General features: G+C 47.9%; 1 protein-coding gene across 5 annotated transcripts in view; it reads right to left on the bottom strand.

The window, feature by feature from the left end:
* ACADSB (acyl-CoA dehydrogenase short/branched chain) overlaps window positions 1-25,257 on the bottom strand; it is a 156,293-nt gene that overhangs the window by 18,766 nt on the left and 112,270 nt on the right. For 4 of the 5 annotated variants that reach the window (XM_033940992.1, XM_033940996.1, XM_033940993.1 and 1 more), the window contains 2 exons: window positions 23,852-23,944; window positions 7,521-7,610 (listed from right to left, as the gene is read on the bottom strand). In XM_033940992.1, the coding sequence (XP_033796883.1) occupies window positions 7,521-7,610; window positions 23,852-23,944 (183 nt within the window). The remainder of the gene's footprint in view (window positions 1-7,520; window positions 7,611-23,851; window positions 23,945-25,257) is intronic. The other variant, XM_033940994.1, reaches the window with a different exon arrangement.

Genomic DNA, 25,257 nt, shown 5'->3' with positions numbered 1-25,257 from the left:
CAGAGGATGGTCTGGTGCTGAGAACCCTGCTGGAGGATGGCTCAGAGGGAGCAGCGGGGGCATAAGAGACGCATGTTGTGCACAGTTTGTTGAGAAGAGCTGTCTAAAAACACACTCACTTCAGCACCCTTTGATTTGCTTTATGCCATCGTCCACCCCCGACGGAGGGCAGTTTTAGGGAAATTTATACATTTCTTTAAAAAAAACGCCCCAACAACAACAAAAAACAAGTGGCTGGGACTGCCTACCACTTAGACCTGCCCTGTACCCTGTCCTGGCCTACCACTATACCACCAGAGGGGGTACAGGGCAGGGAGAAGGGACAGGGTGCAGAGCCTGGCAAGGAGTGTGGGGTTGTGTGCAGAGCCTGGCAGGGAGAATTTGGTTCAGAATGGTTTTTTTCTCCTCTAAATCTAGGGTGCTTCTTATGGTCAGGTGCGTCTTATGGAACAAAAAAATATAATATTTTCAATTTAGTGGTCAAAATGTGTCAGTTTTGAGAATTTATATCTGCTGTCTATATTTTGCTCTATATTTGTCTATTTTTCTATAGTTGTTACTGAGGTGACATTCATATTTTAAAGAAGAAACCAAAAGAAACTCTGTGGAATGTTTCACATCCGGCCCACCACATATTAGCTTTCCCATATATTCACCATTATAGGACCTCCAGGGACCCCTAAAGAAGACTTTTTGTAGAAACGCGGACCTTGTTGGGTCCTGCATCCCTAGCGGACTAGGCCCTTTAAGGCTTTTATGTGGATGATTTTAGAACATAAGAATTGCCGCTGCTGGGTCAGACCAGTGGTCCATCGTGCCCAGCAGTCTGCTCCCACAGTGGCCCCCAGGTCAAAGACAAGCACCCTAACCGAGACCAGCCCTACCTGTGTACATTCTAGTTCCGCAGGAACTTGTCTAACTTTGTCTTGAATCCCTGGAGGGTGTTGTCCCCTACGATAGCCTCCGGAAGAGCGTTCCAGTTTTCCACCACTCTCTGGATGAAAAATAACTTCCTTACATTTGTACGGAATCTATCACCTTTTAACTTTAGAGAGTGCCCTCTCGTTCTCCCTACCTTGGAGAGGGTGAACAACCTGTCTTTATCTACTAAATCTATTCCCTTCATTATCTTGAAGGTTTCATTCATGTCCCCTCTCAGTCTCCTCTTTTCAAGGGAGAAGAGGCCCAGTTTCCCTAATCTCTCCCTGAATGACAACTCCTCCTGCCCCTCGACCCTTTCGAGTAGTACTGTGTCCTTCTTCTAGTACAGCGACCAGTGCTGGACGCAGTATTCCAGGTGAGGGCATACCGTGGCCCGGTACAGCGGCATGATAACCTTCTCCGATCTGATCGTGATCCCCTTCTTAATCATTCCAAGCATTCTGTTTGCCCTTTTCGCCGCTGCCGCACATTGCGCGGACGGCTTCATTGACTTGTTGCCCAGTACTCCCAAGTCTCTTTCCTGGGGTGTCTCTCCGAGTATTGCACCAGACATCCTGTATTCGTGTACAAGATTTTTGTTACCAACATGCATCACCTTACACTTGTCCATGTTAAACTTCATTTGCCATGTCGCAGCCCATTTCTCGAGCATGTTTATGTCCTGTTGCAGGTCTTCGCAATCCTCCAGCGTCTTTACTATTCCGAATAACTTTGTATCATCTGCAAATTTAATCACCTCACTCGTCGTTCCAATTTCCAGGTCGTTTATAAATATGTTGAAGAGCACAGGCCCAAGCCTGTGGATGATTTTAGTGTACCTTTGGAACTTTGACATTTTCAAATAAAATCCATTAAGGAACATCGTTATTCCATAGAGTTTCTTTTGGTTTCTTCTGGATTTTCTTCTCTGTGGATATTTTGGGGTCATTTTTTGGTTTTTGCTTATTGCATGTTTTAAAGTCTTGCCTTGACCTCTTTGAAAAACAAAACTGAATATAAGGAGAAATTAGGTTCTTACCTGCTAATTTTCTTTCTGTTAGCTTGTAGACTGGTATAGTCCTTATGAATGGGTAATATGCCCCATTGCTACCAGCAGGTGGAGACTGAGATCAAAATTGTATATCAGTATAGCATGCCCTCTTGCTACTCCATTTTGCCGAATAGCCAAGCAGAACCTAGGAAATTTCTTAAGTGAAAAACAGTAAATGACACTCCAAACAGGAGTGTAAGAAAACAACAAACATCTTTAAACAACTGTTGGAACATATATAGAACTTGATCCTGGAAGTAAAACATCCCCACAACTCATCAGCTAATCTAGCTGAGCCATTGCCGCTGTTCTTAATTCTCCCCGGCCCTAGAAAAATACTAGCACCCGCAGAAAAACTCAAAATCTGCACGCAAGCAAAAATCCACAAACACCGCACAAAGACAGACAGGGTGGGGGACTATACCAGTCTACAAGCTATCAGAAAGAAAATTAGCAGGTAAGAACCTAATTTCTCCTTCTGTATTGCTTGGTACACAGGTATAGTCCTTACGAATGGAATGTAACAAAGCAGTACCATCAAGGATGGGATCCCCGAAGGGCCAACACCAGAACATATTCACCGAATACCGCATCCCGATGCGCATCCACATGGTAGTTTATGACAAAGGAATGCAGAGAAGACCAAGCTGCAGCCTTGCAATAGCTACTGGAGGCACTATTCAGCCCAAGAAGCTGCCTGACCCTAGTGGAATGAGCCTTGAGAAAGTCGGGAACAGGCTTCTTCTTCAGAAGATAAGCGGAAGCAATAGCCTCCTTGATCCAACGCGCAATAGTAGCCTTAGAAGCACCATCCCCCTTACGAGGACCCACTAGAAGGACAAAGAGATGATCTGATTTCCTGATCTCCTGGGTCCTCTGCACATAAGAGCGAAGGACCCAAATGGCATCCCACTTGCGCAGCTGTATCTGCTCAGAAGAGCCCTCCCGACAACCTAACACCGGGAGGACAGATTGATTGACATGAAAAGGAGAAACCATTTTTGGCAGAAAGGAAGGAACAGGCCTCAAGACAACCCACTCCCTAGAAAACTCCAAGAAGGGAGCCCTACAAGAGAAAACCTACAGCTCAGAATCACGTCTAGCTGAAGTAAGGGCCACCAAGAAGACCGCCTTAAGAGTAAGGTCCTTCAAAGAACAGTCATCCAATGGTTCAAAAGGAGGGTGCACCAGAACGGTCAGAACCTGATTCAGATCCCAAGATGGAACAGAGGGTCTTACGGGAGGCCTGAGCAACTTGGCCGCCTGCAAGAAGTGAATCACTTCAGGAATGGCAGTCAAACGCTGACCTTTCAACAACTCCTGAAAGGCTGACAAGGCTGCAAGCTGAACCCGGAGAAAAGACCAAGCCAATCCCCTATCCAGGACATCAGGTCCATGACCGGCGGACCCCAAGATTGCACAATCAACTGAAATGCCATGGGGCTTAGACACCACTCTCCGGGATTTAGCATGTGATGACTTAGGAAGTCTGCCTGAATATTCTCTACTCCAGCTATCTCCAGATATCTCTTGAAGGTGCGACTCTGCCCAGACCATGAGCAGCGTCACCTCCTGTGCCACCAAAGTGCTCCTGGTGCCCCCCTAATGATTGACATAGGCCACCGCCGTGACTTTGTCTGACAAAACCCTGACTGACTTGCCCATCAGAAAGGACTGGAAGGCTAGAAACACCAGACGGATGGCTCTGGTCTTCAAAACACTGATTGACCAAGAAGCATCCTCCGTGCACCTGGTGCCCTGAGCTGAGTGACCTAGACACTGAGCCCTCCAAACAAGAAGACTGGCATCCATGAGCAGCACCGTCCTCTGCGGATGATCCAGACTCGCCCCTTGTACAAGATGGAGGGGTCTGAAGCCACCAGCGAAGACTGCCCTGAGCTAAACCCAGAAGCGGAACAGGGTGATCCAGACTGTGCCTCTGAGGCGACCACCTGCAAAGAAGAGCATACTGAAGAGGACACATGTGGGCCCGCGACCACCTTACTATATCGAGGGAGGCCACCATCGACCTCATGACTTGGAGGAAATCCTGTGCCCGATACCAGGATGCCATAAGCAGGTGAATTTGAGATTGATATTTACTCACCCAGGCCTCCGGATGGAAGACCTTTCCCAATCTAAGATATTTCAGGCGCTGAAATGGAGACAACTGGCTCTTTACAAGGTTGACTACCCATCCCAGCGACTGCAGAAACTCCACCACCCAAGCCGTGACCCGAGTGCTCTCCTGGAACGACTTGGCTCGAATCAACTAGTCGTCCAGATAAGGATGAACAAGAATGCCCTCTTTGCACAACGCCATCACGACGACCACAATCACTTTGGTGAACGTCTGCTGAGCCGTGGCCAGACCAAAGGGAAGTGCACAGAACTGATAGTATTGCCCCAAGATCGCAAAGCGCAGGAAGCAATGATGGGAGGCCCGAATAGGAATGTGTAAGTAGGCCGTGGTCAGATCAAGAGAGGACAGAAACTCCCCCGGCTGAACCGCCAGAATCACAGACTACATAGTTTCCATGCGGAAGAAAGGGACAGGAAGAGCCCTGTTGACCCCCTTCAAATCCAGGATGGGTCGACAGGTCCCTTCTTTTTTTGGCACCACCAAGTAAATCGAGTACCAACCTGTGCCCTACTCCAGCGGGGGAACTGGAACCACTGTGTGAAGATCCAACAATCTTTGAAGGTTCTGGCGAAAGGCCTGCTGCTTCCACACCACCTGCGAGGGAAAAGCGAGAAAATGGTCTGGCAAGGACCAGGCAAACTCCAGAGTATAGCTGTCCTGGATCACTTCCAGAGCCCACTAATCGGAAGTGATGTCTGCCCACTGTGGATAAAACTCTCAACCGGGCACCCACCGGAACAAGACGGTTGCCAGCAAGGAGTCATTGGATAGGACGGGCAGCAGGGGACCCGGCGGGGGCGCTACCTACACCCCGGCGGGCCCCACAAAAGGACAGCATGCATTGGAAGAACCTGCCTCTTGGGATCCCAGGAGACTGAAAAGAAGCAATCCCTCGACCAGAGCGGAAACAGTGGAAATCACACCCACACCCACGAGCAGCGCCGCCACGAGCCAGCGACCTAGGCCTATCCTCAGACAAATGAGGCACTTTAGAATCAGTGAAAGTCTGAACTAACTTGTCCAGGTCCTCATCAAACAAGGAAGATCCTTTAAAAGGAAACTTCATCAACTTAGCTTTGGACACCGAATCTGCCGACCAAGCGCGAAACCACTAGGTATGGTGTGCTGCGACTTCTAAGGCCAGAGACTTGGCAAAAGCTCACAAGAGGTCATACATGGTATCCGAGAGATAAGACGCACCCAATTCAATTTTGGCAACTGCTTGCCTTAGCAAGTCCCAATTCTCAGATTTATCAACAAGTACATGCTGGGCCCAACAAAATCACGCCCGAGCTACACTCCCGCCACACATAGCCACCTGGACCAACAGAGCTGTCACATCAAAACTCTGTTTAAGAAGGGACTCCAACTTACCATTCTCTGGGTCCTTCAAGGCCGCACTGCCCTCAAAAGACATGGTACGCCACTTAGAGATGGCCGAGACCACCGCATCCACTACAGGCGACTTCAGAGTATCCCTATCCCCTTCCGGGCCATGGAGCACGCAAAGTGAAAAGGGGCTTCCGGCACCTACCACTGTGCGAGTATGATGTCCTGAATATCCTGAGGCATAGGAAAAGAGCAGGAAGCAGAGTGAATCCCCTTAAGCAAGGGGTCCACTGTATGCGGGAGCTCCAAAACAGGGTCATCAAAGACCTGAAGGATTAACTCATGGAGCTCATCCTGCTGAAAAATGAGCACTACAGGCGCATCTTCGCCGGCTGGGGGGTGTTCGAACCCCTCGCCAACAGAATCCGGCCCCCCCAAGAGGATCCTGGAATTCTTCCCAAGGGTCCAGGTCCTCATCAATCACCTCGTGCTCCTCTGGGAAAAAATTCTCATCCCAAGAGACCCTCGGATGTTTGGATGAGAGAGGAGTAGAGGGGGGCAAAACCGCTACTGTGTGGGGCCGCATTGGGGAAGACGTCGAGGGTAAACCCCCCTCCCCCCCCCCCCCGGAGTGGACACCGAACCTCCTGCCGCCAGCACATAAGCTTTACAAAGTGCTAACATAGACCCCAGGCGGCCCCCAAAGGACTCCCTGCTCTAGCAGGGGACCCTGACATACCTTGCCCCTGTATTTCCAGAATAGGGGGAAGGTCACCTGAGGTAACTGAAATGAATGAGAAAGTTCCCATTGAAATCGGACCTGAAACCGCTAAAATCGGAGCTCCTGTGGCCTGTCATGTCTGAAAAGCCTGGGACTTTCTTGACGCTGAGTCCAAAGAACCAACAGATGCGAAAAGGGAATCCCCAGCCGAATCGGCGGTAAGGGAATCCTGTGCTCCCTGACCATCAGCAGCTGGGGAACTCCCCCACTTGGGCATCGGGGGAAGCCCAAGCTTCCCCACGATCCGAAGCCGAACCGCGAGGCACATGCGGCAGGGTGCCCTGGCCGCCGGCATCCACTGTCGACGAGGCTTCCCCACAACGCTTACACAGGCCGGCCATGAGTACCTTACGCCTGGAGCACAAGGAGAACTTTGTCCCCTTTAAAAGAGCTCATTGTGCTGAAAACTGCCCTAGCTGTAAAGAAAGTGCCGGTTATGAGAAAAAGCACATTTTCTCTGTATACAGTGCGCTTTGTGGGGGTTTTTATTTTGTGGTTACCATTATGTTTTAATAAGATTATATTGTGTATATATGAAAAAATGGATGGAAGAAATTGCATTACAATTAGTACTATTATTATGAGGTGGGGTTAGAGTTGGGTCTGGGGCGGAGCTTGGGCAGAGGTACTCGACTGATATTTGTGAGTCTTAGGGGGTACTTGGCTTGAAGAAGTTGAGAAACTCTGGTCTACAGCATCGAATGCTGCAAATATGGGCTGATACAGGAACAGTCCTTTCTACAAAGTATTCTTACCTTCTAAGTGTGACCATGTTACGTCGTTGTATTGTGAGCTGCATTGGCTACCAGTGGAGGCCTGGGTACTGTTTAAGTTGGGTTGCTTTTGTTATAAGGCCTTATATGGCACAGCTCCTCTTTATTTGGCTAATAGACTTTCCACAGCTTCATACAAACATAGCAGAAAAACTCATGCTCTGTTTAATTTTCCCTCTATAGAGGGCTGCAAAAGTAAGAAATTTCTCAATCACACTATAGCGTTTCAGGCAGCTTCCCACGACAAAGAATTTCGATCATTGTTGCTTACAGCTTATTCTTATAAACATTTTAGAACACAGCTGAAGACTTATCTCTTTTCTAAGTATTTGGCTAATTAACTTATTCCTATCTTCTAGATTATGTTTACTGTTTATAATCTTTTGTAAACTGCGTTGAACTTACGATTAATAAGCACAATGTTATGTTACGTTATGTTATGCTAACATAACAAACAGAACTTATAAACAAATTTTACCATATGTAAATCGTTATCATCAATTTACACAAAAAATAAAGCACCTGAAAATCAAATATTCTTTTCCCAAACTGGACTCGCTCTTTTGTGTACGGAATTGTGTGGTCAAAGCATCCTTGTGCCAATCCTAACATCTGCAAAGCAAGAGAACAGAATTATACTGGCAGTTCAGCCTACTTAAAACATCTGTCTCCCATGTATTTGGCAACTGTGGCTATGTTCAAGTTTTCAAGTTTTATTAAAATGTGATTTAGTCGCTTAACCGATTTCTAAACGAGTTTACAAGGTAAAAAATTAAAGGGAATACAAAAACCAAAACATAATAAAGATAAAAACAATGCCATTAACAAACAGAGGAAATACAATTTAAAAGAAACATCATCTAATAAATGGCATACTGAAAGAGGACAAATGTAACAGACAAGCATGAGACAAAAGGAAATTGGGTTGGAACTACAAATTAGATAGGAACGAAAGCCAAATAAGGAGAAAACCAAAGGAAAGGGAACATTGCTGCTTGTTTCATTGAAGGAAGTAGAGATACTATGAAAAATTAAATCAAGTGTTAAAAGCTTCTTTGAAATAAGGCTGGTCTCCTCCCTACGAGAGCTGGTAGGGTATTCCAAAGTTGTGGGGCTACAACTGAGAAAATGTAATGCCTTTTTGTTCCCATTATTTGAAGGGAAGGGACCGTAAGCAATTTCCGATCTCATATGGAATGAGATATTTATCAATAAATTGGGGTAATTTGGACTGAATCATTTTAAACGTTATTAATGCGATTTTGTAAGAAATTCTTTGATTGATTGGCAGCCAATGGGCATTCCGAAGCAGGGGGGTTACATGGTCATATTTCTTAGATTTTGTTATTAATTTGATTGCAGCATTTTGAATTATTTGAAAGCGTCTCAATTTCTTCTGGGTTATTCCTGTAAATAAACTGTTATAGTAATCTAGTTTAGCAATGACTAATGAATGAACCAATATATTAATAGATTTTGGTTCTAAAAATTTAGAGATTGACTGAATCATCCTTAATTTGAAAAAACAAGATTTGATTACAGAACTTATGTGGTTGTGAAATGTCAATTTTTTAAATCAAATATAATCCCTAGAATTTTTATAGATTCAACACAGTCTAGGGGAGAATTATCAAGAAGGATTGGGGCATTTAGTGCTATTCCCTCTTTCCAGGGGAAGCATATTGTTTGTGTTTTTGATGTATTTAATGCCAACATATTATCTTTCAACCAAAGTCTAATCTGCAGTATTCTCCCTAGGGCCTTTTAGCCGGGCGGTCCGCCTGGGTAATTTAGATGACCGCCCAGCTAAATTCTGCTGCTGCCGCCGCTATTCAACATTTTAAAAAAAAAAAACCCCAAAAAACCGGCTTGAAGATTTCACACCTTAGCCCATAGCGAACTTATGCTCTGGGGCTCTAACGTGTGCGTGCCGGCTTCCCTTTTCTTAACCTCCAAAACCGGAAGTTATGTCCGGGGGGGAGGGGGGAAGAGAAGGGAAGCCAGCACGCACATGTTAGAGCCCCGAAGCATGCGTTCGCTACGGGCTAAGGCGGGAGACAGGTCAGTGAAGCTTACAATTTGCTCTTCTTGCTGCTGGGTCCTGCCTACTTTCTGTTTAAACGAAGGCATAACCCGGCAGCATTTCTCCCAACAGGTCATCGCAATCTTGGGCCGATCAGCCTTCCTCTCTCCAATGGCAGAAGTCGGGGAGAGGAATGCTGGTCAGCCCGAAGCAGGGGGAGCTTGGCGCAGCAGCTGCTTTGGGGCCTGTTATCCAATAGCGGCGGCTTGGGGGCCTGTTTCCTGATGGCAGCGGCATTGGCAGTGGCTTGGGGAGGGCAAGGAGAAAGAAAGAAAGAGGGGCAGGCAGGGAGACAGAAGGAAAGAGAAACAGAAAAAAAGAAAGGGCAGGGCATGAAGAGAGAAAGAAAGAAAGGGCAGGGAGAGAGGAAGAAAAAGTTGGGGGAGGGAATGAGGTCTGGAGGAGAGGAAGCATATAGGCTGAAAGAAGGGAAGAAACATTGGATGCACAGTCAGAAGAAGAAAGTGCAACCAGAGACTCATGAAATCACCAGACAAGGTAGGACAAATGATTTTATTTTAAATTTAGTGATCAAAATGTGTCTGAATTTATATCTGCTATCTATATTTTACACGATGGTCCCCTTTTACTAAACCGCAATAGTGGTTTTTAGTGCAGGTAGCCTATGAGCGTCGAGAGCAGCGCTGGGCATTCAGCGCAGCTCCCTGCACTAAAAACTGCTATCGTGGTTTAGTAAAAAGGGAGGGGGGTATATTTGTCTATTTTTCTATGGTTGTTACTGAGGTGACAGTGCATAGAGTTATCTGCCTTGACCTCTTTGAAAAACCCTGGAATAGGAATGATAATTAACATTTTCTATGCGTACAGTGTGCTTTTTTAAAATTTTATTGTTGGTAGATCATTTTGACTTGGTCATTTTAAAAGTAGCTTGCAAGCCCAAAAAGTGTGGGAACCCCTGCTCTAGAACATCGCTCCTTAGTTTTATCAAGTGGTGCAGTGAGGGGCCAGCACTTTACATTTTATCACCTCATTCTTTCTTTTTTCTCCTCATGTACAGCACGGTTCTTTATTCTAAGCAGCTCTGGCACTAACAGTACTACGGGTGCCTTATGCTACTTTCACTACCACTTGCAGTCAGGTTTGGCATTTTATCATTGTTTTGGTTTTTATTTAGTTTTTCACCAGTATTTTCATTTATTTATTAAAGCAGCATTTTTTAACAGCCCGATGCCGCTCCCCTATCAGTGTGCATTCAATCCACTGCCGACACTTTTTTGGCAGCTCTTTCAACGGATCAAATATCATAGCCCCACTGTCGCGTGTTCACATTTATTCTGCGTACGAGTTTTTATCCCAGGACAAGCAGGCAGCTATTCTCACATATGGGTGATGTCATCGACGGAGCCCGGATGCGGACGCCTCACAAGCAGACTTGCTTGAAGAAACTCGAAGTTTCGAGTCGCCCGCACTGCGCATGCACGAGTGCCTTCCCGCCCAGCACAGGGCGCGTCTCCTCAGTTCTCAGTTTTCCGCGTGATTGGACCTTGAAAACTTACGGCAACAGTGTTCTCCCCAGAAATTTTTTCCAGCCATGAAAAACATTTGCTGCATTTAGTGTGCCACAAAAAACATTTGCTCCGTTTAGTGTGCCGGAGTTAAAAAAGTTTGAGAGACGCTGCTCTATATCATTTGAAAGAGGGCAAATATCTAATTATTCAATTCTAGAATTGGATACTTTTTAATTTAATAAAAAATTATGGAACAAGTGTCAAACCTTAAGAAAGGCAGTCATATTGAGCATTGGAAAATAACTAATAATAATTAACTAATACAAATAGTACACATTTAGGGCTCCTTTTACTAAGCTGCGATAGCGGTTTTACCACGCGCTTAGCTCGCGCAGAATTGCTGCATGTGCTAGACGCTAATGCCAGCATTGACAATTCTGCATGCACTAAAAACACTATTGCAGCTTAGTAAAAGGAGCCCTTAATTTTCCCCACCACCAAATTTCCCCCGTCCCGCCCCACCCGGCTACTTTTTCATGCCACCAGGCTGGAAAAAATTTCTGAATCTGGTTAAGTTTGTTGTTAATTTCAGTAATTTAATGAATATTTTCTGGGTTTAGTGGATGTAATAATTGAATATCATCTGCGTAAACAAATGCCGAAAAACCAATGGACTGACATAGAGTAAATAGAGGAGACAGGAAAATATTAAACCGTAGAGGGGAAAGAATCGAGCCTTGTGGTACTCCACTTTGACAAGCAAAAAGATCCGATGAGGTGTTATTTAAGATGACTTTAAATTGACAATTTGGAAAGTAGGACTGTAACCATTTGAGTGCCTGGTTTGTTAGATTCCGTTGGATTCTAGTCTAAGAGAAGTGCATGATCTATCGTGTCAAAAGCTGCAGAAAGGTCTGGGGAGATAAAGACCACTGATTTGTGGTAATCTAGGTCAGTGCTCTTCAACCTTTTTATACCTATGGACCGGCAGAAATAAAATAATTATTTTGTGGACCAGCAAACTACTAAGACTAAAATTTAAAAAAAAACATTTTCACCCGTCTCCGCAAGCTCGGTCCCCGCAAACCATCTGATCCCATCCACGCAAGCCTCAGTTATGATTTTATATCTATAATAATAAAATGCTAAGCGCGCATGCGCTCTCCTACCTGCGTGATCCATGATCCGTAGCTGGCAGGAGTGCGCATGTGCACTTACAACGGCCCTACACTTGCGGATCCCAAGGTAATATTGTGCAGTCTGGCCGGCTCCCTTACACTCCATGCCCGAAGTTTATTTTTAAGTTCAAAGCTGCTGCCGCGGCTCCTCTCACGAGCCGCACCTGCATCGGAGAAGGCTTCTGATGCAGGCGGGGATCGTAAGAGGAGCCGCCGCAGCACCTTTAAACTTAAAAATAACTCTGGCAAGGGACTAAGCGAGCTGGCCAGACCGCAGGAAGGGAAGGGGGAGGGGGAAATGCTGCTGCTGCTGCACAGGGACGTGGAGGGGGAGGGAAATACCACTGCTGCTGCTGCACAGGGAAGTGGGGTGGGGGGAGGGAAATGCTGCTGCACAGGGAAATGGAGGGGGAGGGAATGCTGCTTCTGTGGCTGCTGCACAGGAAAGTGGGGGGGAGGCAATGCTGCTGCTGCACAGGGAAGTGGGGTGGGGAGGATAATGTTGCTTTTTTACAGGGAAATGGAGGGGGAGGGAATGCTGCTACTGCGGCTGCTGCACAGGGAAGTGGGGTGGGGGAGGGAAATGCTGCTGCACAGGGAAATGGAGGGGGAGGGAATGCTGCTGCTGCGGCTTCTGCACAGGGAAGTGGAGGGGAGGGAAATGCTGCTGCACAAGGAAATGGGGTGGGGGAGGGAAATGCTGCTGCACAGGAAAACGGAGGGGGAGGGAATGCTACTGCTGTGGCTGCTGCACAGGGAAGTGGGTGGGGAGGGAAATGCTGCTGCTGCACAGGGAAGTGGGATGGGGGAGGGAAATGCTGCTGCACAGGGAAATGGAGGAGAGGGAAATGATGCTGCTGGATAGGGGGCAGGGAGAGAAACAGATAGAAAGAAATACAAACATACAGCGGGAGGGAGGGAGAAAGAAAGAAAGCAAGAAAGACACAGGGACAGGGAGAGAGACAGAAAGACAGACAGACAAAGGGGGCCAGGGAGAGAGACAGACAGAAAGAAAGACAGCGGGAGGAAGAGAGACAGAAAGAAAGAGACAGGGGTAGGGAGAGAAACAGAAAGAAAGACAGCGCCCGTTAATGTAACAGGCTTAAAGACTAGTTGAACAGGACTTCTGGCGGAAGCATGGGGCTGTGAGGTTGTGTGCTTTGCGGCTCCGATACACCCGCTACAGATCTTTCATTTAATCGGCGATTTTGCCCAGAAACCACTCTCCCTGCTGCGGGGATTTTAAGATTGGACCTCAGGAGTGTTTTTGCACGAGTGGCAGAGGGATGGCTGCAAAGACGCCAGCGAAGAGTCGTAAGCGAGGGAAGCAGTTGGATTCCAAGATGGCGGCGCTCATGGCTCCTGCCTTGCCGGAGTCTCCTAGCTCACTTTGGATTGCAGAAGTATCGGCGGAGGTGCAGGCCGCGCTTGAAGGAAAGCTTGGCGCCAAGCTACAGCGGATCCTCGATAAGTTGGATTCTTTAGACCAGCGATTTGCTACTCTAACATCCGAGGTCCGGGACACACAGCAGTGGGTCAGCAATGCAGAGGACTCGGTTCAATGAATCACTCAGGAGCAGGGGATACAGGCTACCTCCCTGGCGGCACTTCGGACCAAGATGGAGGACCTCAAAAACTGGTCCTGCCGGAACAACTTGCAGTTCATTGGTCTGCCCAAGTCTATTGCGGAGAATGATCTGGGGGATGTCTTGGAGCAATGGCTCACGGAGTCCTTGGCTTTCCCGCAAAAATTGGGTCCCCTGCATATTAAACGGGCCCATCGCTTGGGGCAGCAGAGGGACGGCGCAGAAAGACCATGAGTGGTGATATGCCGGCTTTTGAACTACCGGCATAAGATTGAGGTGCTTCGAGCTTTGTGGCAGGGGAAGAAACTGCAATATAACAATACCTCCGTCCTCTGTTTCCAGGACTATTCTACAGAGGTTTCTTAGGCTCGCAAGTTTTTTCCACTTTGCTCTGCCCTAGTTCGCCGCAACATCCCCTTTTCTCTGCAGTACCCGGCACGACTGCGGGTGATACTCTCGGGTAAAGCACCCCATTTTGATTCTCCTGAGGCTGCTCAACGCTTTGTGGATGAGCAGATTCCTGCTGCCTTCTCCTAGGCCCTGTTGGCTTCTCTGCTGCTCTGTTGAGGATCCCCTCGAGGCCTAACCTTTGGGATTTGTGCCTCAGGTGCTGACCCCAGGGACCGTCTCCTCTGCATTTTCTTGGACCTCTGCTGGAATTGCTTTTGCATCTTCTGGGGTGTGAGTTGAGTGCTGTTGAGGCGCCTTTGCTATTTCCTGGTGGAGGGATGGGGGAGTGTGCAAGTGGTAAAGGTGGGGTGTTGTTTGGAGGTTTACTTTGGGTGGTGGGCTGGTGAGTGACTGTGTGGTGTGCATGTTGTTTGCTTACTTGGGAGTATGGCGGCTTTCTTAGCTTTGCTAGTTACTCCACGGTGGAGTTGTGGTTGGAGGTTGTCCCCTGGGCATGCTTTGGCTCTGCTTATAATCCCGCTTCTGGTGTTCTTTCCCTCTTTGCCTTGCTTCCGACCTTCTGACCTCTGAGTTGGGTAGGGGGGGGAGTTGGGCTTGGGGTTTCCTAAACTCTTTGCTGTCCTGGGTTTTATAGGATCCCCCTCCCTTTTCCTTTTTTTTCTGGGGTGCTGGTCCATTAGGTTGCTAGGGGAGGGGGAGTCTGGCTTCTCTTTTCTTTGTTTAATGCATTTTCATTGGCCGCTCCCCCCCTCCCGTGTTGGGGTTTCTTTCTTTCACTAAGGGCTATGGGGGTCTGTTTCCTTGGGGAGCTGATTATTTTTTGGAGTTTGGAGTGCGGGGGGGGGGGGGGGGTTTGGGCATTTTTTGGGATCCTGTGGTGGGCCTATTTTGCTTTCTGGAAGTGACAACCTTTGGGTTGTGGTGTGGGGGATGGGTGGTGGGGAAGAGGGGAGGATGGGCAGAGTGGGGGTCTATTGGGAGGGGGAGGGGTGGGTTCTTTGGGGGTTGGGGTAATCCTAGGTTCAGAGAGGTGGGGGAGTGGAGGTCTCCTTGGTGGTTGCTATAGCTGGGGGGTGGGAGGTGGCTGGGATACTTCTCTGGTTCTGCTAAATGGGTTCTATTGTACCTGCTATTTTCTCTTTATCTTGTCTTTCCTGGAACATAAATTGATCTCTTGGAATGTGGGGGCCATTCATTCCAATTTATTCACTCAATATCAGAACCCTATATGAAAAATGATCTATACTCTGCAACACTACAAGGCCTTAATCATACACATATTGTCATCCATGCAGCACACCAACCACACAAGGGGGACACAACAAGAAAAAGAAAAAGAAGTGGAGAAAAAGGCCTCAGTTCGGGTTCATTTGGCCAAAAAACTCCACTCCTTCAATAACTTCTCCTGCATGAAAGCAAAAAATGACTCTAAGAAAAAAACAACTATAGTAGCCTGCAAAGCAGTATCAATTAGCACGCCACCAAGATGAAGATATCAGTGGGTAGATCCAGCAAAAGGCACTACGGTCCAGGTCATAACATCAGACGCAAAAACAAGAAAGAAACTTAGCTGCTACTGGCTATTTCACCAAAGCCGGTCAGCCACTACACCCAACGGTGAACCCTCCGTTTCGCGTAATATCGCTGCGTCAGGGGTGATAATTCCACTGCTTAACATCCGAATGTTCCAGACCCACCATGCTCCTCAGGCTCTCACACTACTTCACCAATCACCAATTAAACGTTATAAAATTTTACAGCAGCTGAATCGGAGACGAGCTTTCTTGGCTTTCCTACAGGAAACTCGGTTGACATCTGTAGAATATTCTAAGCTCTGTACATGATGGGTGACCATCTGGAGGCTCCGGCTCTGGGGGGGAAGGGCGGGGGAGTGATTCTTGTTCGCAAGGGCTTCAGCTGCAGACTCACAGGGTTCTTAAGGATCCTGAGGGCTGTTATCTTATTGCTTCGGTTATGCTTAACAATAAGCATATGTAATTTTTACGCTCCTAATAATCCCTCTGCCAAATTTTTTAGGAAGCTGTATACTCTCTTGCTACAATTTGGTAATATTCCCCTGTTGCTTGGGGGGGACTTTAATGAGGTTCCGGACCCGAGGCTGGATCGCTCTTCTTCCACGGGTAGGGAGGCCCTTAAGACTTGTACTGGGGCTCAGCTTTTGGCTTCTTCCCTTGATTTGTTGGATGTTTGGCGAGTTTTGCACCCAGTGGAACAGGATTATTCTCATCTTTCTAGGGCCGATGGTACGCTTTCTAGGATTGATCTTATTCTTCTTTCCAGAGAGTTGCTGCTTGTGGTTCAGGAAGCGGTACTTGGCCCCATTGAGATATCCGACCACATGTTGGGTGGGCCTGGATTGGCATTGGGGGGCCTTCTAGGGGGGGTGGAGCCCAGTGGAAATTCTCTTGTGATTTGTACCGGAATGCTCGTTTTCATGATTTTCTGTTGCGCAAATGGGGGGACTTTAAATGTACTAATCAGGAGCATAGAGAGACCCCATTCTTTATTGGGAAATGGCGAAGGCCGTGTTACGCGGGGAGAGCATGGCGTTTGCAGCCCACGAGACTAAACTGCGCCACCGGGTAGTTCTCGCGTTGGAACGCTGGGTTTTGGCCCTCCGGCGGCGCTACGCCAGTCGAGCTTCTTTAGGGCTCAAGACGCAGCTTTTAGAGGCGCAGCAGGAATTGAATGAACTCTTGCACCGGGGGGCACGGCGATCTCTGTATTCATTATAAGTTCCAGTTGTTTCGGTTTTGTAACAAATCTAGCTCTCTCCCTAGCTTTGACACAGGGTTGGAGAAGATTGGTAGTCCCCGAGGCAGGAGAGTTGATCAGGTTGGCCCTGCAGAGTATGAAACGCTGATTTCCCTTGGGCTATTTCTGCTGAGCCAGATAGTATCTGCCTAAGAGCTATTAGGGGTTAAGAAACTACAGTTCCCAGAGGGCCAGTCTCAGCACAGGAAGTTGTCACTGAGGCAAGCTCAGCTGCAGGGAGATTTTTCTCCCTTCCCCCTCTTCAGAGCAGGGAGGAGTGAGTTGAATGGGGTTAAAAAAGAGCAGCTGGGTCACAGAGGGGAGGAGGAGCCAAGGAGGCTTCAGGGTGAGCTGGAGAGGCAGCACACTCCTCCTCAACTAAAGCCTAAGGAAATAAGCCACGATTGGGACATGGTGGACATGTCAGAGGGGCTGGAGACTGAAGCTGAGACACAGCTACAAAGCTGTGAACCCATGGACATTGGAGTATCTAGTCTGCCTAGTGAATGCTTGGAAGCAATGGATACAAACTAAGCTGTTTGTTTCTTACCTTTGTTTTTTTTTCCTGCTTGATAGTTTTGAGATTGAGCTGTGATATTTAACTCTGTCTGTTCCCTCTCAGCCCAGCTGGAGGTAATAAGGCTTCGCTAGAACGGCAAGCACAGGGGAGCTCCTGTTAGAGGAATTCCTTATCTACAGACACTCTGAAGCAGGGCTGCAACGGCAGCAGCTGGATGTTCTGTTTTTGTAAACTTTATTTTGTTTTTCCTTCTGCCTTTTTTCTGGAGAGGGAACTTTGCTGAGGCCATCCTTGACACACCAAAGCGTCCGACGTGATCTCGGCCCATGCTGGGAGAAAGGCCTGCAATCGGCCCCCGATAGGAAGACCCCGAGCCCCAAGAAGCCACATCGAGCGATCTGGACGGGGTCGGGGACCTCCCACGCCCCGAGGAACCCCTTCGGGAAGTCCCCGGGGTATGGGGCACCGAGGCACGCCCCTTTCGTCTTGGCGAAGAGTCCCTCGAGCACTCAACCTCAGACGAACGCAAAAGCCTCGGGTTATCGAGGCGCAGTTCGGGGACCCGCAGGGTCTCGGCCCCGGTCGGCGAGGAGCGACCGTGTCGTCGAGGAGAAGCCCGGTGGCGTTTGGGCTTCCTCGACCGACGCTTCGCCTGAGGCCGACCCGAGGACGAGGAACCCCGGGAGGACCTCGACGAGGACGAAGAGGAAGAGATCCTCCGAACCCGCCGCACTTTGTCCCGAGGCCGCACACTCCGCTCAGGCTGGTCAACCGAGGTCGAGGGCAAGGTCAGGACCGAGGCCGAAACCCCCCCCGGGCCCGAAGTCGAGGGCACCGACGCCGGATCAGCCGAGGCCGAAGCCTGCTGAAGGTGCGTGAGGGCCCCGGACAGCTCCGAGGCAATGAGAGCCCGGAGCAAGTCCTGAAAGACGGGAACCCCCATCATAGTCGGCAGGTCCGGGGCCGTCGGGTGCTCCCTCGAGGGCGACCTCGGTACCGAGTATTCCCGCGGGGCACCCGACTTCGGCGCTCGGGGCGGGGCCGAGGACGACCCACCCGCCCCCGCCGAGGAGCTCGAGGATGGCTTCTTCGAGGCTGAAACTGAAGCAGGAAGTGAGGACTTACCCTTCGCCGACTTCGGGGTCGAAGACACCGGCTTCGACGCCGGGGGCTCCCGGGGCGAGGACGAAGGAGTCGAGGCCGAGGTCAAGGCCGGGGCCGAGGCCGACGTCGAGGCCTTCCCCACCGCGGGGTCAACTGCAAAGAGCTCCGCCATGCGAGCCTGACGGCGGTGGAGAGCTCTCCGTTGAAAAGTGGAGCACTGGGAACAGGTGTCGGAGGGGTGCTCAGGGCCCAGGCAACGCAAGCACCACCGGTGAGGATCGGTAATCAACAGGAGCCGATCGCACCGGGTGCACTTTTTAAAGCCCGTCACAGGACGGGACATGGGCCCAAAAACCGGCCGGGAACAAGCGAGGTCCCGCGGCTGCGGCTACCGGGATCCCCCGGAGCCAAACCAAAAGACTTTTTTTTTTTTTTTTGACGAAAACTGAAAGAAATAAAAAGAACAAAAGAGAAAAACACAGCGACCGAGTCAAAAAAGAAACACAGCCGCGGTGACAGAAGGCAAAACTAAGAGCACAATTTCCACAGGGCTTCTGGCTCCGCGGAAGAGAATGAACTGAGGACCACGAGGTGGGGATGCGCCCTCTAGTGGGCAAGAAGGCATGCACATGCGTGGTGCAGTGTAGCAAACTTGAAACTTCAATCAAGTTTGCTTGAAAAGCTGTCCGCGCTGGGGCTCCGTAGATGACGTCACCCACATGTGAGAATATCATGCCTGCTTGTCCTGGGATAAACAGATTAGACACGTTTCTGAATGAGGAGAAATTAAGGGACCCCCACCAACATGGCTTCACGAAGGGTAGGTCCTGTCAATCCAACCTGTTGGGTGACAAAAAAACTGGACGGTGGGGGTGAGTCCCTTGACATTGTGTACTTGGACTTCAGTAAAGCTTTCGATAGTGTTCCACACCGCAGGTTATTGAACAAAATGAACACGATGGGACTAGGAGAAACGCTGACTGCATGGGTAGAGGATTGGCTCAGCGGCAGACTTCAAAGGGTGATGGTAAACGGTACTCTTGAAAGATACGTTAGAAATGTCAAGAGTAACCAGTGGAGTACCGCAGGGCTCGGTCTTGGGACCGATGCTATTTAACATCTTTGTAAAAGACCTGACTCAAGGACTTTGAGGCAAAATTGCGTTATTTGCCGACGACGCTACACTGTGTAACATTGTTGGCCGGGCAACAGAACCTAACTGCGCAACCGCGCAAAACACTATGGAACAAGACCTACTTTTACTAGAACAATGGACCAGTACTTGGCAACTAAATTTCAATGCCAAAAAATGTAAAGTGATGCATCTCGGTAGCGAGAATCCTTGCACTACATACACCTTAAATGGAGAAAAATTAACAAGAACTGAAGCAGAAAGGGACTTGGTAGTAATCATCCGTGTAGACATGAAGGCTGCAAATCAGGTGGAGAAAGCCTCAGCAAAGGCTAGACAAATGCTTGGCTGCATCAGAAGAAGTTCTATCAGCCAAAAGCCCGAAGTTATAATGCCGTTATACAGATCCATGGTGAGACCGGCACCTGGAGTATTGCGTCCAGTTTTGGAGGCCACACTAACAAAAGGATGTGAATAGAATTGAGTTGGTTCAGAGAACAGCCACAAGGATGATCTCAGGACTCAAAAATATTCCATATGAAAATCGTCTGAGCAGGCTGCACTTATACTCGCTCAAGGAGCGCAGAGAAAGGGGGGACATGATAAAAACCTTCAAATACATAACGGGCCGCATCGAGGAGGAGGAGGAGGAAATCTTTACTCTTACGAGTCCCACGGTGACAAGAGGACATCCGCTAAGACTTAGGGGAGAAAGATTTCATTGGGACACCAGGAAATACTTCTTTACCGAGAGGGTGATTGATAGATGGAATGGTCTTCCACGTCAGGTAGTCGAGGCCAATAGCACACTAGACTTCAAGAGATGATGGGACAAGCAGATGGGGTCGCTACAGAGGTATAATAGAGGATAGTTTCTTGAGGGTGGGAGGGATCTAGATTGGGCAGACTTGTTGGGCCGCCGGCCCTTTTCTGCCGTCATATTCTATGTTTCTATAAGTAGGAAGTTTAAATGTTGAGCATTTGGCCATTGGGATATAAGTATTGATCTGTATATTTTATGTTAAGGCTAGATTTGGATTTGGGCCCTATTTGTTTTCTGATTTTCTCAATTTTTTGTTGAAAGAAATTTGCCAAAGATTGGGCAGATGGAAGATTAGTAGAAATTGATTCTATTTTCTTTGAGCTGGGAGATAAGGATTTCAGTATTTTGTAGAGGATACCTGGATTTTTAGCCTTACTAATGCACGATGAATAATATAATTTCCCTTCTTCCACCCGCAAGCAATGGATCTTTGAACCCCTGCAGGCAAGTTTGCAAGGGTGTGTGTGCTTGTGTGTCGGGAGATGAAGCTGTGACTACCTGCAGGGCACAGTATGAGAGCAGTTTGGAGGACAGGGGGTGATGATCACCATGCAGTGCGAGAGTTGAGAGGATGAGGCTATGATTCTCCTCGCATCTAGGAGAGGACACTACCCTCTGGATTCAAAGGACAGAGCTCTGAACCTGCAGCAGGAGTATCTGGAACAGTGACAAGGAAGAACAAGAAGCTTCCCTGAAGCAGCCATAGTGGCAAAACATAACGCTATGTCAGGAAGCTACTTCAGATGGAATTAATCGCCTAGATTTAGTAACTTATTACGATAAGTACATGCTGCTTATATATTTACTTTAAATGGAATAAGTGCCTCTCTTGGTAACCAAAGGAGTTCCACAAAAATGGTGACACAGTTGCGAGCATGAAGTGCAGATAAAGTCATGAATAAGGATCAATAGTACAACCTGGGAAAGTGATGATCAATCAATCAGGTACCTTAGCTGTCTAGATGTAGTCATCCAGCAAACTTACAGAAGTCTATGGCCACAGAAAACTACTATGGATATTAAGTTTGAAGACATGAAATAGTTGTGAAAAAGATCCAATAAAACAAAAAATCATAAAAACCAACTAAAAGTTACCAGAAACGTGTCAGTGAAGATATCCTTGTCTCTTGAGGACAAAGGACCCCTGCAGAGTTTGCTCCCAGTCAGCAGCTAAAATTTTTATTAGGACTTCTGGGTTCTTGCTTACGCTTGCAGTCATGAGACCAACCGGAATGTGATGATGGGGCACCAGAAACTCAGATAGGTTTCATCTGGGGCTATGCGATCGACTGGAATGTAGTGATTAAGCACCAAGCATTGGGGAGGTTTCATTTGCTGTCACGGTGCAACTGGCTAGCTGACATGAGTCTAATTGTTAATGCAGACAAATCATCCACCATGTGGCAGACACAGTCAATCTGTCCTACGCAAACTTTCTGAAGTCACTAGCAAAACAATCCAAATCAAGCCCAAAATATTGACTTTAGGAATGCGCTGCAACTCACAAATAAGCCACGTTGTAAAAATGTATTTCTACCACCTAAGATACTGCGTCCACTAAAACCTGTCCCAACTGCAAATAATCTATAATTGCCGAGTGATTCTCTAACCTCGTTGTGCCACATTTGCAGCCAAAATTTACCGACAGGTTTCAGCTGTCACTGCCTTATTTTCTGATCAGTGCCATAGCGCTGATTGGCTTGGGCACTGACAGGAAAGTAAGGTTTGAAAGCTCAGACCCCCCCCCAAGCAAATTAAAATAATAATTTTAAAAATTGAAGATGTGCTGGGGTGGGGGTTAGAGAGGGGAGGGTTTTTCGGTGATCTCTTAGGTCTCTGTGAAGGATTAATACGAATGACCTTGCTTGGTCTGCTATTGACTGCTGTATTGTTTTTGAGTTTTGTTTGTAAACAAGAAAATTTCAATAAAAATTACAGTGGAACCTTGGTTTACGAGCATAATTCGTTCCAGAAGAATGCTCGTAAATCAAATTACTCGTATATCAAAGCGAGTTTCCCCATAGGAATGAATGGAAACTCGCTTTGATTTGTTCCACCAAACTCCCCCCACCCGAGGCTACCGGCGCTGCTCCGTCACCCCCTCCCCCTGCTCTAACCGGCATCGCAACCCCCCCGTGAACACCCCTCCCCCCCGAGAACCGCATCGCACCCCCGTGCTGAAAGCGGCATCCGCCCGCCCTTCCTCTCAAACACGCTCCTTACCCCTTCTGCTGGTTGTGAGAGTGAAAGCAAGCTCCCGCCTCTTGCCTGTGCTGGCCTTGAGCACGGGGGTGCGATGCGGTTCTCACGGGGGGGGGGGGGTGTTCGCGGGGGGGAGTTGCGATGCTGGTTCGGGGGGAGCGATGCCGGTTAGAGCGGGGGGGGGAGGTGCTCGCATATTGGAACATGCTCAGTTTGCGAGGTAAAAGTTTGCTGAGTGATTTGCTCGTCTTGCAAAACACTCACAAACCGGGTTACTCATAAACCGAGGTTCCACTGTATTTTAAAAAATTGAAGATCGGCAGAAGAGATGCCCACTCTCCTGCTGCATCGCACAGCCACCCGACACTACTAAGCACCCACCCACACACACAAAATAATTTTTAAAAAACCCCAACCCAAATTGAAGTTCGGCAGGAGAGACGCCCATTCTCTCCTGCCGTATCACTGGGTTGCACCGGAGAGGGGCCTAAGGTTCTGATTGACCCATAGGAGGGGCCTTAAACAACCTGGGCCAATCAGAGACTTAGGCCCCTCCTTGGTGCATCCCAGGATGCATCGGGGAGGGGAAGGCCCGCAATTTTGAAGAGGTGGGCCTGCTGGCCAGAGGGAATAGGCATCCCTCCAGCCAGCCATCTAAGTAAGGTAAGGGGGAGAGGGCAGGGGTCGGAGGCATGGAAGAGGGGGTGGTTTGCATGGCAGCGGGAGAGAGAAGGCATTTCTCCTACTGCGGTGGGTGCAGTTGCTTGGCAGTGGGAGGGAGGAAGCATCTCTTCAGCTGCCGGGGGGGGGGAAGGGGGGCAGGTCGGAGTGTCTGTTGTTTGGTGGCGGGAGAGAGTGGGTATCTCTCCCGCTGTCGGTTGGAGGGCTGCTTAACTTCAGCGACTCGATTTGTTGTTGTTTCCGAAGGGTTTTTTTGTTGTTGTTTATTCTGCACATATGCCATTGCTATCACCAGTGATGGGCACATGCAAATTTAGTGAATCTTTGCTTCTCTCTGTCAACCTCATTTACATGAGCGTTTTTTGGAGAATGGCTCGCTTTTTTAATTGCTACTATAACGACTGTGACAGTGGTCTGGTTTTAATGCAACTTTCTGAGAATCTAGGCCTTAGTTTTGTAAACTACTTAATTCTCATGTACAAGCAGGAGCAAAGCCATGGGATGAAGCTGTGAACTCCTTGCAGGGTATATGCCCACCAGTGATAGGAGCTGAAAGGTAGAGCTTGTTGCCTTGCCCCACTCCTTTCAGGTACCATGTGAGAGCAGCTCTGGGAGTTAGAAGATGGTGCTGTTATTCTCCCCTGCAATGAACAGTGAGAGCAGCTCTAGGGGCCAAACGGTGGCGTTTTAATCCTCCCCCACAATTATAGCATGAGGGGGAGAAGGAAGCAGAGCCATGGAATGAAGCTGTAAACTCCTTTCAGGGTATTTGCCCAGCAGTGATAGGAGCTGAAAGGTAACGCTTAGCCCCTTGGCCCCACTCTGGCCAGCAGTGTGCAAGCAGCTGTGAAGGGTCTGGAGACAACACAGTCACCACAGAGTGACTCACCTGGGCAGCAATACCTATTCGTCCTCCATTGAGCGATTCAATAGCATACTTATAACCTTTTCCGAGCTCTCCCAGGATATTCTTCTGAGGGACCTTGAATATGAAAAACACAGGAGTCTGAACAATTCACTCAATTGAAATGTAAACTCCTCTCTACTACTAACCTATATGGGGGACATTTTGCAGGTATCCTCTTACAGTAAATCAAGCCAAATGTTAAGTGAAGATCTTTACCTTCAGTATTCAATCATTATCATTAATAGGGAGAAAAAAGACCTTAGTGGCTCTACATAATTGAAATACTGGAGAAAAAAACAGACCTTTCATAGACTCAATCACTGGTCAAAAACCTCCCAAACTTTATGTACTTTTTAAGTTGTTTATAAATGTCTTATTATTATTGCAGTATTTTAAGAAACTAACTATAGCAGATGTAGCATTTAACAATGTTTGAGTAATTGAGATCTAGCTAGGCACTTGGGACCTGGGTTGGCCACTTTTGGAAACAGGATATTGGGCTTGATGGATCTTCGGTCTGTCCCATTGTAAGGTCTATGTATTTTATGTCCAATATTTGACTATTACAGCCACTGAGTCCTTTTCCCCCATATTAATGATAATGATCAAATATTGAAGGTGAAGATCATGGCTTACATTTGGCTAGATCTGTATGGACTTACTATGACACAGGCAACATTTTTCCCTGTCTCTGCAGGAACTCAATTTCTCCGTCCCATTTGTGTAAGCTCTGCCTTAACCGCACAAGCCTTGAACCCTTTATGATTTAAAAGTGTTTGAGGACTGAGCTGGCAGGGAAAAATCTGTCCCGGTGTCATTCGCTACTTACTAGTGGAGTAACTCTTTGTTCCATCCTCTAGGACTGTACCAAATACTTGCATTCAATTTGATTTGGTCCCAAATACATGATTCATATTTGGCTGAATAGTGAATTAAATTAAAATCTGAATAATTTTGGGCTCTACAGTGCTAAATCCTTGATCTCTGATTTCACATTGCTTCTTTTATTATTTATGTTAAAGCTCAGTGCCCATTACTCATAGTCAGACAAATAGTGGAATATACTTTGATTGTTGCTGTTGTCTGGGTCTTGCCACGTCTGGTTAAGTAGAACCAACATTTCAGCCATCCTGCTGTGGCTTTTTTCAAGAAAGCCATAGCAGGATGGCCGAAACGTTGGTTCTACCTAACCAGACATAGCAAGACCCGGATAACAGCAACAATCATGATGCTAGCCGTGGAAGCCTAAGCGAACAGTGAAATATGCTATTCAATACAACTCTAGACTATCCTTTGATACTGCCCTATATGGAGGGGCACCCTTGGAGTATTCCTCCAATACTGCTCCTGAGAGTATTTTTTCTTCAAAAACCATCCTATAGGGAGGC

This window comes from Geotrypetes seraphini, chromosome 4 (genome assembly GCF_902459505.1).
Source record: "Geotrypetes seraphini chromosome 4, aGeoSer1.1, whole genome shotgun sequence".
NCBI classification, from domain to species: domain Eukaryota; kingdom Metazoa; phylum Chordata; class Amphibia; order Gymnophiona; family Dermophiidae; genus Geotrypetes; species Geotrypetes seraphini.
The sequence above is the reverse complement of the archived record's forward strand: the minus strand, read 5'-3'. Positions and strand labels throughout refer to the sequence as shown.